Source organism: Pygoscelis adeliae, unplaced genomic scaffold, assembly GCF_000699105.1.
Source record: "Pygoscelis adeliae isolate BGI_AS28 unplaced genomic scaffold, ASM69910v1 Scaffold53, whole genome shotgun sequence".
Classification (NCBI taxonomy): domain Eukaryota; kingdom Metazoa; phylum Chordata; class Aves; order Sphenisciformes; family Spheniscidae; genus Pygoscelis; species Pygoscelis adeliae.
The window spans coordinates 1,578,526-1,595,597 of NW_008824468.1; the positions used below are offsets into that span (position 1 = coordinate 1,578,526).

The 17,072-nt window shown below is 38.4% G+C and overlaps 1 protein-coding gene across 1 annotated transcript in view; it reads right to left on the reverse strand.

The window, feature by feature from the left end:
- MBTPS2 (membrane-bound transcription factor peptidase, site 2) overlaps nucleotides 1-16,642 on the reverse strand; it is a 31,569-nt gene extending 14,927 nt beyond the window's left edge. The window contains exons 1-7 of the mRNA XM_009321155.1: nucleotides 16,634-16,642; nucleotides 15,455-15,603; nucleotides 13,574-13,712; nucleotides 9,586-9,689; nucleotides 7,012-7,139; nucleotides 3,087-3,205; nucleotides 1,960-2,140 (exon numbers count right to left, since the gene is read on the reverse strand). Coding sequence (XP_009319430.1) covers nucleotides 1,960-2,140; nucleotides 3,087-3,205; nucleotides 7,012-7,139; nucleotides 9,586-9,689; nucleotides 13,574-13,712; nucleotides 15,455-15,603; nucleotides 16,634-16,642 — 829 coding nt within the window. The remainder of the gene's footprint in view (nucleotides 1-1,959; nucleotides 2,141-3,086; nucleotides 3,206-7,011; nucleotides 7,140-9,585; nucleotides 9,690-13,573; nucleotides 13,713-15,454; nucleotides 15,604-16,633) is intronic.
- Nucleotides 16,643-17,072: the final 430 nt, after the last annotated feature.

The window sequence follows — 17,072 nt, forward strand, 5'->3', positions numbered from 1 at the left end:
TGCCCTCTGGAAGTCCAAGGTAGCAGTTCTGCTGACCCCCCTCCTTACTTCTCCAAGAATCAAAAACTCTACCATTTTGTGATCGCTATGCCCAAGACGGCCTCCAACCGTCACATCACCCACAAGTCCTCCTCTGTTCACAAACAACAGGTCCATTGGGGCACCTTCCCTAGTTGGCTCACTCACCAGCTGTGTCAGGAAGTTATCTTCCACACACTCCAGGAACCTCCTAGACTGTTTCCTCTCTGCTGTATTGTATTTCCAGCAGACATCTGGCAAGTTGAAGTCCCCCACGAGAACAAGGGCTAGGGATTGTGAGAATTCTCCCAGCTGCTTATAAAATATTTCATTTGCTTCTTCATCCTGGTTGGGTGGCCTATAACAGACTCTCACCATGATATCTGCCTTGTTGGCCTTCCCCCTGATTCTTACACATAAGCACTCAACCCTATCACCACCATCATCAAGCCCTAGACAATCAAAACACTCCCTAACATACAGGGCTACCCCACCACCTCTCCTTCCTTGCCTATCCCTTCTGAAGAGTTTATAGCCATCCATTGCAGCACTCCAGTTGTGCGAGTCATCCCACCATGTTTCCGTGATGGCAACTATATCATAGTTTTCCTGCTGCACAATGGCTTCCAGCTCCTCCTGTTTGTTGCCCGTGCTGCGTGTAGACGCACTTCAGTTGGGCTATTGATCCCACCACCTTTTTGAGAGGAGAAGCCCTAATTCCTGTGTGACCATTCTCAGACGATTCTGTGGTTTCTAGCACATCTATAACCCTTGCGTCTTTGCTGCCACATGGATCTCCATCCCCTACCTCCACTGAGACGGGACCGAAGGACCTCAGTAGCACACCCGTCCCTCAAACATTGGCATGCCGCCCCCAGGCTTATCTCTAGGGAGCCTGGTTTTATCCCTTTCCCCCTTTGCCGGGTAAACTGCCACACCACAACCTTGCTGATGGGCCACACCCTGTTTGCAGCGCTCCTGGTTGCTAACACTCCCTAATGGCTTCTTTTATACGTGGAGGGGGGCTTGGCCGCCGTTGCTCCTGGCCCTGCCCAGGTCTTGTCAGCCACTGTTGCGGGAGCTGCGGGCTCCTGGTGGCTCTCTCGGCTCCCCCTGAGGTTCCCCCGGTTCGGGAACCCCCCTGTGCACTGCACTAGGGCACTCTGGAACTGCTCGCCCTGGTGACAGACACAAGACATTCAGCCAATTTAACCTGACTGTTCTTTTTTGTTCTACTTAATTTTTGTTTATTGTTCTAGTTTAGTTCAGTTCACATTTTTTTGTTTCTCAGGGGTAAGCCATTACAGCAACAAGCACTCTAATGTATAAATGAAAACAGAAGGAAACAGACTGACTTCTAGAAGCAATATGTGCAATCCAGACAAAACTGAGTTTATGGGCAATGACATTGTGAGGTTGAAGAAGCAAATGAAACATAAAACCTGAATAGTGGGACACATCAGAAGAAGTGGCCATAATAAAGCACATCATTGGGTTAAGCCATACAATTTGTAATGTCATGCTGATCAAAGCAGGAAGGTAATGTGTGGAATTTACATCTGCAAAAGATCAGTGAGTTGATCCATATAACTGAACTAAGAATGGAGGAGATCATTGTATTACTGCTAATAACCAAGTTATGCAATATCCCGAAGAGGCAAATTTCATTATTCAGATCATACAGGATATTTGTATAGGATGACTGGAAGACCAGAGAAATTCTTCTACCTTCTATCTACCTCTTCCTCACTTTCTAGATTTCAAAAAAATGAATGGCTTATTGGTCACTGCTTAAGACAAGATAGCACACTCCAGGATAGCACACAGCAGACTCAACTTATGAGAAATATGTCTCCACCAACAAATCCTAAATCCAAAATAATCTTTAAGACATGATAAAAATACAATACAAAATAATGAAGGGAGCACCTAAAGTCATACCTCTGGCTGGAAAGCTTAATTGCTGTAGGGTGGCTGCACTTACACAGTAGCCAACCTGTGACTTCTCTGAAATGTCTCCCAGACAGGAATTCCAGTCTTCCACACTATAAACTGGGCAGTCTTGTAGATTAGTGACAAGGTCTCCCACAAAAAGACCTCTTGGTCCATTGGCAGGAGAATCCTGAGAGGAAACAGTGAAGTCAGTCATGTTATTATAGTTAAAACTACAAGGATTTGTTTACAGTTCTGTGGAGTAGCCATGAAATCTTTAGGTTAAGTTGCTGTTTCCAGAGAAACAGAAAATCTCAGGCTCCACTAGAACTGATTATTTCAACTTATGATAGAGCATTACAAAAACAACATCCTGTACAAAGAATAACTTATTTATTGCAAGGAAAAAGAAAAGAAAAGGGCAAGTCTCCAAGTGTTCCAGGGGACCTCTTCAAATTTGAGTTATTTTCATACAAGTTAATATGTTGTGGTTTCTCCTACCATTTTAAGTTCAAGAAGCTTAAATTAATACCCTGAACCTTTCAACAAAGCAGGGTGTACCTATACTTTCAAAGGTATAAAGCATAATAAATGTCACTCTCCTCCTGAGTTATATCAGTTCACTTTTAGATCCAAGAAAGACTGAATCCTTCTGTTGAACTGTGCTGTATTTGATTAAGTCAGAAAAAAATTAGTCCTTTCCAGAAACTCAGCAGTCTATCTCTACTTTGCTTCCAGCTGACCAAACAAGCAAGGAAATCAGCTCAAAATAATCTTTAACATTAGAAACAGATAGCAATAACTAGAGTGATAACGCAGTTTCCAGTAGATTTACTTGGTGCCTATGTTGAAAAGAAGTTAAAAAAATCCCCAGACATAAGCCTGCAAACTCATCTCAAATGTCTAAACAGTTTTATAGTACGCTGAATAGTCTATAATTATTCATGCCATGTTCCTTCATTTATTAATACTAGAAAACATGAGACTGAGAAGGAAACTTTAAGCAGACAAAAAGTGCAATGTATTACATTCTGCAGTGTGCTGCACTGACCAAATTTGACTGTGATAATAAGAGACACAGGTACATTTCAGGTCACAAAGTATATAATACGAAAACAGTAAAGATCTTTTCTTACCTCTGCGACCTCAGTAACAAGTGCCCCAACACCCGTGTAATAGAAAGGGAAAAGAATGGCTGGCAGCAGAAACAAAACCATGAAACTTGCAACACCAAGAACAAAATTATGCCACACTCCTAAAAAGAAGGAAAAAATCATGTTTCTAAATAAACACTAATCACAAAAAGGTGTTTCTGAAATGCAAGATTCTACAGTTACCTTCTAATTAACTTTCCTGAAATAATTACTGTAAGAATGGATGAAAAGTTAATTTGTGAACATAGGCATGAAAGAAGAATATGTATATTACTTTACAAACTTAAGTTTCTATGATGTCACTTTGTAGGGGAGTTTTAGAGAAGCCTCTGAACCCCTGAGAATTACGCTATCAGAAAAGACAGGGAAGTGGTAAGTCCATTTTTAAGGTATCATTCTACCATATTGATATTTCATCACATAACATTACTTTTCTAAGTATGTAGTGGACAGAGTATCCAGAAGAAAAACTGGGCTTCTGAATCAATTATTAAACTACAGTTTCTATGTACAGAGTTGTCATCAATCATAAATATTAAAAAACTAGTGGAATGAAATGTATTACATGTCACCTTCTACCACAATAAACTGCTGAATTTAAGAATCTCAATAAATGGGCTTATATGTGAATAAATACTGTTTGTCCTAGTCAGCAAGATGTCTGAAATTTAATTGCAATTCAGTACTTTTCATTGTATCAATGAAAATAATTACATGTATACGTGCCAAACAAGTTTAGAAAATTATTTGAAAAAAGGCTTCTTTTACAAGAAAATCTGGACGTAAAACCACATCAAGAAACTAAGTTATGCAATCAGCATTTCCTGACACATTATTTTGGACCACATATTTGCAACTGCAATATTTATAGTATGCTGTTTAACACAGGAAGAAACGAATTGCTATCATAAGACACGCTTGGCTTCCTTCAACATCCAGTACCATACAAATTCTCTCATTTAATTTGTGTTCTTGCACAAACATTTTGTATGACCGATGCAGGAAAACTTTTCAATGTTGAAGACTCCTGATTTTCTTCTTACAGTGCTTTATCTTGTTAAGAGGGGTTTGATTTAGTTATATATTTTCAGCGCAGTTACAGGGCAGGAACTGAAGTAAATATGTTTAAAAACATATTAAACCTTTCTTGCAGTGTATATAACACAAGAATCATAACAAGGCAGACTCTTCTTTCCCGTGACTATCTCTACATGTCACCTGGTCTTCTTTACGTTTCTAATGCTGCAGAAATGAGAGACATTTTTGGAGTACTTTAACTAAGGGTTTGTTGCCATTTCCACTAGTAGATGCTTCTTAAAGTGATTTCTCTTTCTATACTTTTTAATGATATGTCATTGAAAGGCGATCACATAGATGAAAAGTTCAGCATTCAGTTCCCTCTATCTCACACAGGTACATATACACATGCATACACACACACAAGTGCAACAAAAACAAAAGTATTAAGTAAATATTGTTTTAACCTCTTTATCTTAAAAATATTTATTTTTTTCAGCTTAACAGCTTAACAAAGGATAAAAATCTAAGACAGAAACAAAATTCCTTTGTAACAGTGTGGCCGCTAGAGAGAGTAAACTGGAAAACAACCTTAAAATAATAAAAAAGAGGTGATGGAACTGCTAGAGGGTGACAAGGAATGCTTTCAAACAGCTAGAAAAACATGGGCCTTAATACCATAATCTATACAGTTTGCTGTGTGGAATACAGCAGAAAAGTCTAAAATAGAAAGGCTTCAAATTCATGCCAGGTGATCCATAAAAAAACCAAACAGGCCGAAAATGAGAATACCTGTAAAGGCACACTGCTGAGTATACCATCAATTTCATCTTGCTAAAACAGCCTCATCCTTGGATACCTAATTCCTTATACTTAAGAAAGGACACTTTACACAACCCTTAAAACACCTTAAAATAATGTTTTAAAAATCTTTAACTCCTTTTTCTGTTAAAGACAAGACAAAACGTATTAAAAAGGATCTCAAAAAATAATACAAATATTTGAACTAATTATAAGAAAGTGCTGCACAGAAGCACTTTTCATCTACTAGGCATGGAATTAACACTAAAAACACCACAAGTCTTACAAGAACGCTCATTCACTATTCTTGAACTCATGATGCCATCTGCTGTACAACAAATATAGTCTTTAATCTCCAGAGTATAGGCGGACTACAAAAGGAATATTCGGTATTGTTCTCTACTTTAGCTCTTTTACCTAGCTGCTATACAAAAATCTGAAAGCATGTCTCTGTAAACTCAGAGCTTCAGAACACTGCGAATAGGTTCATTCAACTGCTCTGACAATTAAGAAAAACTGAGTCAAGTTTACTGAATATCACATTTTATCACTATCAGACATCCTAGTTCTGAAACATACCTATCATTAGCTGTAAAAAAATGCATATATTTGTTATACCTAGCTGATAACAAGCCATTGATGCTAACCAGTCTTGCAATATGCTTGTTCCTACCTTGTGTTCCCCTATTTCACGTTTCCCAATAAAACATGAAAAATTATTATAGGTGTTTGCTTGTCATCAAAGACATGCAAGCAATTATTTTCTATCACAGCTTATAATCTTATTTTTCTAGATGATTTCTCAGGAATGTATGTAAGCAACCCATTTTGAAAATCGGTATGTCTTCTCTTTCAGTTCTGTTTGCAGTAGCTGGAAATGGAAATTGACTAATTCGAGAAACACAGCTTCATAAAAGTTAGCCTATTGCAGTGAATGATTCTGGTTCATTAGGGTATTTGGAATATAGATGTATTTATTTACCTAACTTTTACCATCATTTACTTGATTTATGAAAGCTTGAAAATATACTTTGCTAAAGGCTTCTGTATGCCCAGCCTAAAACCCTCTATATAATGTTTTAATTACAATATTCAAGAAACACTGTTAGTATCTAAACATTGCAACAGGCTGGCTGCTATCCTACTGTTCCCTGCAATAAAAAGCCATCAGTATCAAGAACTAAACCAAGATGCTAACTTTTCTGTCTTTATTTCAGTAGTTTGGGAACCACCTTTGTCTCTAGAAATCAATAGTACAAGTGGTTCAGGTAGCATAACACAGTCTCAGTCTAACTTTCCACAGCAACAGGGCTCTACTTCCCAGTAGCCAGAGACTTCAAAAAACATCAAATCAAAACCATTTGGAGGTTATTTGGAGCCATAAGCTGTGATTCTCTTTGGATGTTTGTGTTTTAGCCTTTATTTCCTCCTGATGGCAACATCAAAACACAGTGACCTGTGTCATAACATAACTCACGTGTCACTGAAAATCACTCATGATACTATTGAAAAATCACATAATAGATTGTTCCTATTGCAAAAAATGGTAGTGAATTGCTCAAGGGTGTTCACCTGTGACAGCAAGTCATGTTCTCATACCACCAGCCTTCTGGCTGAGTATTCTCCAGCTTGTGTGCGCCAAGGTTTTGCTACTTAGGCCATACAATATGCAAAAAAAAAAACAAGGAACTTCTGCACCTGAGCTGGTGCAAGAGCTGTTTCTAATGAGAGAGGAAGGTCAGAAACCACATTTTTTCCCCAACCACACAACTGGAATTTCTTATGCACAACTATTCGATTCAGATCTGGATATAGTAACATTTTTCATGACAGGAAATTGGTACTCATTTAAGCGCCTAGAAACTGACGTCTCTCCTCCAGAAAACAGCACAATATGGACAGTAATGATCAAATGATTTTCTGAAATCATAATTTAGGTTCAGAACAGAAGGATCACCTTTAGGTAAAGAGAAACTTTTGTACTTCTTCATTTTAAACCTTCAATCCTCCACCAAGGATTCACAAATGATGCCTGTAGAGTAAGTAACTGTGCTAAGCAAAGTTTTAATAAAAAAGCACAAACTATTACCTGCACAAAATATCCTTAATTGCTGGATTGGAGATATCAGTTGCAAGTGGGTTGTGAAGAGGTCAACAAATGCTCCAGGATAGACAATGAAGATAAAAATCCCAAATCCATTAAATCGTACTTGTTCTCTTAAAAAGAAGAAAAGAAAAATGGTGTTACTGCAAACAAACAAATGAAAAACTGAGACATTCTACATAGCAGACATATTTTTGACAATATCTAAAATTTTAACTATAAACCTAACTTACTTTTAATAATACAAATAATTGAAAGATATTTAAACTAAAGGATGTTTTCTGCAGCAGTTGTCACTTTTAAGCAGCACACATTTGTGAGCCTGGTAAAAAAATAAAGGGTAAGTTTAACTTTTTTTCTGTCTCCTGGTAACAGTAACATATAAAATACTTTAAAAAAAACCCACCTTCTTTCAAGTTAACATATATTTTAACATTTGGGGGATTTTTTCTTTTAAGTAAAAAAATGGCAGCCTGTAGGATGCAGTTTCAAATCTATGAAAAATTATCTGGAAGAAGCAATTGCCTTTCTTTTAAAGAAACACAGTTTTCTGGAATTCATCATTTCTCTGTCTCTCCTAAATGAAATTTAGAGTAAATTGTAAACTAACAAAAATGAGGGAAACATCATCTGAAAAAATGAAAAGTCAAGAGGTTAAAAGGACAAATGCTATTCAAATATATTAGTAGCTGACACTGTCATACAGATTTTATGTATATATATATATTTCAGAGGTTTTACAATTGCTTTTAAATGGCACTTTTTGGAATAACTACGTAAAGGTTTTATGAAGCTGGAAATTTCCTAAGGGACTAATAGAGGCATGACAATCATGTTCCAAGACAACTACATTCCAATTATTATTCCAAGACAATCACGTTCCAAGAAAAACCAGGCACAGATCAGCTAATCCCGTATCTTCACTGAGACAGTACACTGGGCATAGCATTTTATTTATTTACATTTATTTATTGTGCATACACAACAAAAGAAGACAAAGAATTATACAAAATTAATCAGAATGAAGTAATACATTAATTCCCTGGAGTTAATTCATCAGACCTACCCATGCTACCAATTAGTAATAGGTAGTCTAATGCCTACATGTGATTTCATGACTTGGGTAGGAGGTACAGAGGGAAAAAGAAAAAGGCTTTTTTGGCACAAGCCTTGACTAAGCTAAGGTTCTAATATTTTAAGGTCTTGTAGTTCACAGCCAATACTATCTTGAACTGAAGTTGGCAAAAGTGTATTAGATTTCAGGGAGTCAAAGTGATTTGCCAGAATAATAAAATTTGCCCACAGCACAGGTATTTAGTAAAGCCTAAACCCTGAGAATTGACCCTAACAGCACTATAGACCCAACCTGTGCTAGGAGGAGGAAAAAAAAGAAAAGTCAAGCAGAAAACAGCAGCAGAAACAGCAATGTACATTGGAGAAACTAATTTTTCCCCTGGAAATAGCTGGAAATCAATTTTTTGACAAAAACATAACCCAAACTTGAATATTCAGAGCCCTTGCTCCAGATCTTGAATGAAGTTATCACACCACTAAGGTATAAGAATTATTCATTCTGGTTAAAAAGAGCTCTATAGTTACTCCTGGCTTCTCTGCAGTTAGCCAGCAGCGTGTGAAGGCACTGTAAAAGAAAGGAAATTTTGTTGCTTCTTCCTGTGGTGGGATGAGCAAGAGCAAGAGCTTCATCCTCCACAGAAAAATCCATGTGAATGTTAGGGGAAAAAAGCTGAAAGACAAACAGAGCATGTGAAACACAGAGGGTCCCAAACCACACCTTTAATTGAGAACTTTTGGGGCTATAAAAAAGGTAGTAATGGGTTAAGATGCAGTCACGACTCCTTACACTCAAGAAAATCAAAGAAACAACTCAGGGCTTCATGCTCATGGGACAGATACTGATGATGTCCAGGAGAAATGCGGAGGACACCTGAATATCAGTCCCAGTAACCATCACTTAACCCTCTTATGCTAGAGTGTCTTTTAAAAGTAATGACTAACCATGTCAAATAACTTTTTTGTGAAGTAATCATCTCAGTTAGGTGACATTAAAAATATCATCTTCGATCAAAATTAACACATCACTGAGATTAATAGGGGCAAATCACATTTGACTGAGTTACTGCTTGAGCCTTTTTGTCTACTACTTCACAAGCTATGTTTAAACAAATCAATTTAAAATCTATTTTAAAGTAGCATTGTGCAATAGCGCATGGGTCCTCTTCAAGTGCCACAGCTGCAGAAATGCAATTGCTGTAGGAAAAACAGGAACACTTAAAAGAAGTATTATTTCAAACCTGATGCAGCAGGGTATATTTGCAAAGCAGAAGTCCTTTCTCATGAGCTGTAGAATAGACACTATATTAAAACTCTATCCTTAACTGTACACCCTTCCAATCTTAAAATCTAAGGAAGCTATGAAATACAGAATAAACAGACTCCCTAGATAAATTGAAGAAGTGCTAACAACATTCACCTGTAAGCAAATGCTCTGGAATATTAGGCTTTGTTGGCACATAGTAAGAGAAAAGTAATTTGTATTACCGAATAGCTGCCACCCCATGGCCGACTTCATGTATCACACCACTGACGAGGATTGCAGAGAAGAAATAGGTCAGCTGGCTGACAGGCAAATTTACACCAGGCACCTGTTGATGTGGGCATGACAACAAAATAAAACACAGGAGGAAACCAAGAGCTACAAAGACAAATCATTCTGCCCCTAAACTTGCTGCTCTCACTCAGCTTCTTCAGACCCGCAACAGAACAGGAGCCGTTCTCACACAGCACTATCAGTTTGTACCTCTTCTCCCGATTTATTCAATGTATTTTAAAATACATTCAATATATATTCTTTTGTTGAAGGTTAAAAAGCTCTCCAGGCACAAAAGCCTTCTCCCTGCCCTACTTACTCCCCACAGCCCTGACTGAACGTGTTCTACTCTATATTAAGCTCGAGAAGTTTATAAAAATGTACACAGACTTCCACTCAAATGAGACAGGCTTGGCAACCGTGAGCATTAGTTTACAACTTCCTGCAGCCAGTCATGTAGCTATAGAGAAGATCCACCCTTCCCCCCCAAAAAAAAATTGTATGGCACTTAAAACACTATCAGCCCTAAAAGTTCAAAAAATGAGCCTACAACTGGAACTGTCAGTCTCCCTTCTCTCCCCCCATCCAAATCACAAGACTATCCCAAATTTAAAAGGTCAAAAAAAGGGTAACTTTTGTTTATTGTTCAAGTTTTGGCAGTCTATCTATGGCAATTTAACCTTTAAAAAAAAAGCCCTTGAAATAAGTATACTATTTTAATTTATGTAAGACATAATATGCAGGCCCATCACATTCCTCCTGCTGCTATGGATTCCCACCACTCCCCAGGTCCTTCATTGCACTAGTCATGAGACACCAACTCCTTCTAGATGGGCTTCAAAGCAGTCACGAGTCAGAGAATGAGGAACCATGCCCTCTTTCCTCCTGATGGACTTTCCTCCTGCTCGGTTCCCATCCCCGCTCAGTGGCCATGCTGCCGTGGGATGATAAGGCCACTTCTGCTGCTTGCTCTGGGACAGTTCTCCTCTCTGCTCCACACCTCTCCCCGCTCGAGGCAGGGCGCACTCCGGTACAGTCACTAACAGCTGATGTGAACACAACTTGAATTGCAATCCAGTGGCAGAAAAGAGATGCTATGGGCAAAAACTCCTGGCCTGTCTACAGGACTCTCTAAAAACTACCCTTGTGGGACACAAAAGGCTGCAGATCCAACTGAACAGATCCCATTTGATCCTGCCTTCATTCAGTCCTGCATATTCCTCAATTATATGCATTCACCTACCCATGCAGCAGAACTCTACAATAGGTTGGTGAGACAATCTAGCTAAAAGAAATCCTTCAAAAGACTGTTTTTATTAATGTTAAACCAAATAATTTCACAAATTCTGTCTGGATTGTGATCATGACCAAGATACTTATCTTAACTGGCACGACTATCATACCTCACTGTATGAAGACAGCTGCTCTTCATTCGTTAAGCATCCATTGCCTGTATGACAGCTTCAGCTGGTGGCACTAATGCATCAGTTAACTGGAGCTGCCAGTGGCCCTCTACTCCAGGCACATGGGAGGACAGACAGCAATAGCAAGAGCTGCCGTCTTAATACCACCATAACTATAGCCTGTTAGAACACAGCACCGGATGCTTTCAGACTTCATGTCAAAGAAACTAGTTTAAGATTCACCTAAAAGGGAAGTTAACCTCATGAAGCGTTCTGAAATCAGTAGCAGTATTTTGTTAATAAGCATTGTCACCCTATATTTTATGGTCTTCTGGAAATGCCTTTAGTAAAAGAAGATCCTTTGCTAGTAACTGATCTGCCTCTTATTTTGTCAACAGGCAACCAACACAAGAGAGGGCAGCTAAAGAAAAACGGCCCAATTACCTACAGACAGCTATTTTAAATAAAGTACCTGACTGAACAAAAGAGGAAGGGTACAAAAATCTCAATCAATAAAACATAAGCAGAACTATATCTCCTCCTTTCCATAGCCAAAGGCTGAAGGCTAAACAGATCTGTACCACATGCTGAAGTTGAGTTAAAAAAAAAGAAAGTTGTTTTTCTTAAAAATTAACTCACTCTCCACCTGGCAGTCAAATACAGATAACTAATTTAAATGAGGAGAAGGTCCTCCTGACTTGTTCTTCACCTCTTTGCAGCTACACATGGGTCACTTTTTTGTGTCAACTTATGCTAGCACATTCCCCTCAAAAATAATACCGAAACTCTTTAAAGGCAGAATTATACAACTGTGACCATTCAGAAATGAAGGAATGAGGTAGGAAAGAAAGAGAACTACAAGTCAACTTAGGAGAAGTAACCTTATACCCATACATGACATTACATTATCCCTATACACTACATCTTTTTCAGTGCCAGTCTGTCCCTGGCTTGAACGTATTGTCAGTAGGCAGTCACTGAGGAATCAATTCCACATTGAAACGGTGACCATTACCCTAGATTTCTGCTTTCATAGTTCCAATTCACACCAGATTAATTCCAAAGGTTCATCTTTACTTTGGTTGCCTCTACGTTATTTTCTCAAAAGAGCAATGACCACTTTACTCTAGTGTCACAAAAGTGGATAGATCCATAACATGATCTCAGAAAATGAAGATGTAAGGGAGGCTTTTCTTACTCCAGAATGTAACAGACATACATGCTTAGGATAGACCCTGTTGGCATGTAAATTAAAAATTTTCTGTCTCATGTTCAACCTGTGCTCTACTGGACACACAGACTGCCCACTCCTGTCTGCTTCTGGAGATAATTCAGGAGCAGCCTGTGGACCGGGTGACTGCAGTGGCAGTACCAGCAGTTCTCCCAGGTCTCGTTGCCTGCTTTTGCCAACACACACTGCCTTTGCTATATTCACCCTGCATGTGTGAAACAGACCCAAACCATCCCAAAGGCACTGAGTTTATAGCACATGCTAATGATCGGGCTTCCTGCGCTCATGCAATTTTTTAAGTCTAACTGCACGCAGTCAGTTTAGCACTTACGGGAAGGCCCATCGTGGCAGCACGCAATTCCCAACTTCTGTTCACTAGACTAGCTGAGTACTTAAATACAGCAAAATGGTTGGGCACCCCTGCTCTAAGCCACGTAGCAGAAGGCAGAGCAATCTCATAGGACTTTCCGCATTTCTGGAAAATGACCGTAGTACATTCTGGCCACATAGCACTCTTGGGGAAGTAAGGGTAGTTAGGAATCCTTCCAGGTTAAAACTGTTGTAAGGGCAATGTCAGTTCTTCCATTACTGCCTTGCGTAGAGATAAAGACGACAGTATTTGCAATCTCTCCCATTCTGTGAAATACATTCCTTTCAAACACCACACAATATATTGTCCAGCATCAGAAATCCATAAAACAATTAAATACATTGTTATTAGGCCTTTGACTAGATACTGCCAGAAACAGCACTTTCAATTTCACACTGTAAATTAGGGCGTAAGTCCTTGAACAATCAGAAAATATGCCATCTCCTCACTAATGAATCTTTGCTTCCACTATCACGCAAAGCTCTTTACACTTCTTTCCTTTTCCACTCATGTTTTGTATTGTAATAAATGAAACAGAATCCTCTCTTCTTGCGGATTATGGATGTGCCCTGAAGACTTCAAGGCCACCAGTGCCTCTACATTGCACAGATCAGAGGAGGCAAATTCTTAGCTCTGTTTTATATTCTTAGTACTATGATAATTTAGGGCTTTTCAAAATTACTAGCCAATTCTCACTCCTGAGAATTTTTAATATAAGCTCTTCCACATGTTTGCTTTCATTTGTCTTCCCCTCTGTCACTACCTCCACTGCCCATTTTTAAGGCTGATAACAAACCAGCAAATTTTTATGCAGATGAGTATCAGGAGTTAGGCTATTCTTGCGTGGGAGGATTTAAGCATCACATACCCCATTAAGAAGCTGGTTAAGGTCAGTTCACAACTCTCAAATAAAGACCTGAGGAGAGAACACTTACCACAACTTGCAGCATACGATCATTCTGGGCTTTCGGTGCCTCGGTGAGCATCTGGGTCAGTGTTTGCATCAGCGTCTTTCCGAGAAGAATAACAGAGCCAAACATGGCAACTATACCAAACACCATTCCTATGCTGAACCTACAAAGAGAAGCAAATAGTTTAGCAATGCATAGCCGCAAGAAGATAGGGTATATTCTCCGCATATGTAACTGCTCGAGCGCAATTTATCACACCAAACTCATAGGGCAAAACTTATCTGATGCTACTACCATTTGTGTATCAACAATCCAATACAGAAATATTAGTTAAAGGAAACTAATAACAATCATAACATACTGTAATAACATTGATTAATAACATACAATATTTTCCTTGTTTAATTAATGTTTTACATCCAAACCACATCCTGATTAATTTTCAAATATTTTTATGTTGTTCTTCCACATTCTAAATTTTATTCAGTTACCCAATACATGTAACTTGCTATTAGCTATGAATATAAAAACATAACTAACAATATATAATTAACCATGTTGCATCACACCATGACATATTTAGAGGCCTGGATCAAATGATAGGGTAGCATACATGTTTATTTATATAAGCTTTTTCAATAAACTTTGTGTCTTCCCCACAAACAATAAAAAGTGCTAAAGAACAATAAATGAGACTCAACCTTTTTTAAAGAAGAACTAAATAGTACAACTGCAAGACCAGATTAAAATCAATTACTTAAAACACATCGTTCTTCTCACCACTTTATTTTTCATTAACTTCAATGTTGAAAAGAATTTCAATTTACGTCAGTCCACCTAGTGGTGAATTTTTATTCAGCATTATTAGTATTATTATTATTATTTTACACTGTCCAATAGTTGAAGGATGTGATAAAGTTTATTTTCTAGCTAAAACACTTCAATTCACTACCAGTCCTTCTTCCTCTCACAATAGCATAATTTTTATCTTACCATCCTTAGTGAAGCTCACTGGGAATTAGCAAATTTATTTCAAGCAACGTGTACTTGTAATGTTAATTAAAGAGACTGGTGGAAACATTATACTGTAATAAACTATACACATTAAAAAATTGTGATTGATATAGAACTATTTCAAACTGAAATAGTAAAATCATTACATACGAGAGAAACCAATATGAAGCAGACCTCTCTTTCATTACTATCTCACTGAGGGTAGCAATACAGGAAATGAAAAGAAATTCAAACCTTACTCATTTTATATTTTCAGAGCAGATATAAAGTAATGCTAGGAAAGCAACTGAGCAATAATTTTCTAAATGAGTCCAGGAGCACCCATACTAACCACCCTGCTTATTTCCCAGCATTCCCAGCAGTCCGTGCAATCTTAGCAGGGAAAGATGCCAGCAGATAAAAGACAGAAGGTGAGCAATGTGCTTCTGAGCAGGTACAGTTGCTGAACATCTGGGCAATGATTGACAACAGAGACACAACTGACTGAATACTTTTTAAACTCTAGCGATCAGGGGAGAGCTCGGTGTACAGTGATGGACAGATCTAGGATATGAGAAGCTGCTTTCAGACCTGCTTCTGTATGCAGTATTACATGTAATAGCTGTACACTTAAGAACTACGTATAGTTCAAACCATAGGTAAAAATAGTTTACAGATTTCTAGTTTTATAGCATCTCAACATGCAACCTGTATTACAGCTACGTATTTTTTAGAGAGGAGGGAGACTTATACTGGCACAGAACAATTATGGCAACCACGCTAGTTTGGTTTTATCATCAGCCTAGTGAAATAACCATGTCTATCCATCACACTTTTAAGGCTGAAAGGCACAGATGTGGTTAAGTTGTTGACTCTGTATTTGACAGAAGAAAAAAAATCCTGAATTTATACCATAAGTACAGAAACCTGGGTCTCCATCTCCCCCAATTGTAGAACTGGCGGTTGAAGAGAGCTGTTTGCCATCGCATGTGAAAAGGAGAGATGCTCAAGCCGTACGTCAGCAGCCAGTCTTCATAAGATGCCTTCAGAGAGTTGGATGACTGCGAAACAATGGAAAATTAGTTTAACCAAAAACTTCTAGGAAGATTTTGCGTTATGTGACCAAGCAGTAAATGTGATCTGTTGTCGTGGTTTAACCTCAGTCGGCAACTGAGCACCACACGGCCGCTCGCTCACTCGGCCCCCCGTCCCCCCCCCTGGTGTCCTGCACATTATTTATATTCTGACATACAGGTAGGTGTGACATGTAATATGAAAAAGTTAGGCCACTGTTTTGATGTAAATGGCAACAGTTCTAGGATTGCAAGAGAGATTGGGTATCCAGTGTTATTTGACAAACAAGATCTTATATCATCTTTCCTAGGGTTAAATCACTTTCAGTAGTTTTTAAGTTTCAGTTTGGTTAGAAGGCTAAAGACTGAACTGTTTATGGTATTTTTTCAATGTGCAATTATATTCTAGTAAACATTTTTAAAACTACAATAAACAAAAACGCTTCTTTTGGTTTCAGCTGAAAAAACTGTTTCTAACGTTGGTGAGATATGGATCAGTACTGTGGATATCCTTTAGTAAGGGTAAAAATGAGGTCTACTTTTCAAACACAGAGACTATGCCTAAAGAGACTCTGAAATATTTGATCCTACTAAAAAAGAGCGAGAAGGAATTTAAAATTATCAACCTGTATTGCAACAGCGATTTCACTATAATTTCTCAGCACTTCAAAATACCGCTAGAATGCCTTCCTAGACTTCTCTTTATGAGGAATGTGACCTATAAACTATATGATTAATACCTATCTGCAGTATTATCTGATATTATAGACCAATAGACATAGTTTTGCAGTTGCTACTTTATATTATATGGCGCTTGTCTTCTCAATAGGCTTTACTCGGCCTGCTTCATGGAAGCTAGTATCAGAAGCCCAACCAAAGGAACGCTTTCCTTGGAGGTGAAAGAGGAACTCATAGCTCAGGAAAAGCGCACCAGAGCTTTAAACCTTCTGACTTCAAGCAGTTCCCACGGCAGGAGTGTCTCTGACATAATCCAGACAAGTCTTTGGAGCTGTCTGACCTGGAGCATTGTTCCCAAGTTTCCCTATGAGCAGCAGCACCTACTGAAGACATTGGGAATGCGTAGTTCACAACAGGCTCCCCTCTCCCCCCGCAAGAGGAACTTCACCGTTTCTGGCTGTCGTCCATGGTTCTTTAAACAAATTTAGAACCTGACAAGCTCCTTGCATTCCTCCTGTCCTGCCGCGGTGGTGGTGGGGAGTGAGGATCTCATCTTGCACAACTATATTCATAGCTTTTCTCATTTTGTTGAATTAATTAAAATTTGAACGCTAAAAATTTATTTCAAGTAACAATTTTCCTAGGATGCGAGACCCATTTACTCAGGTCATTGTTCATTTATCACCTATTACACCATTTATCCTTTCTGCCTATATAGTCCTGTGTCATTTCCTTCTTCACCCTACTGATTTCAGTCACATTTTTGTTCAGTCAGCTGA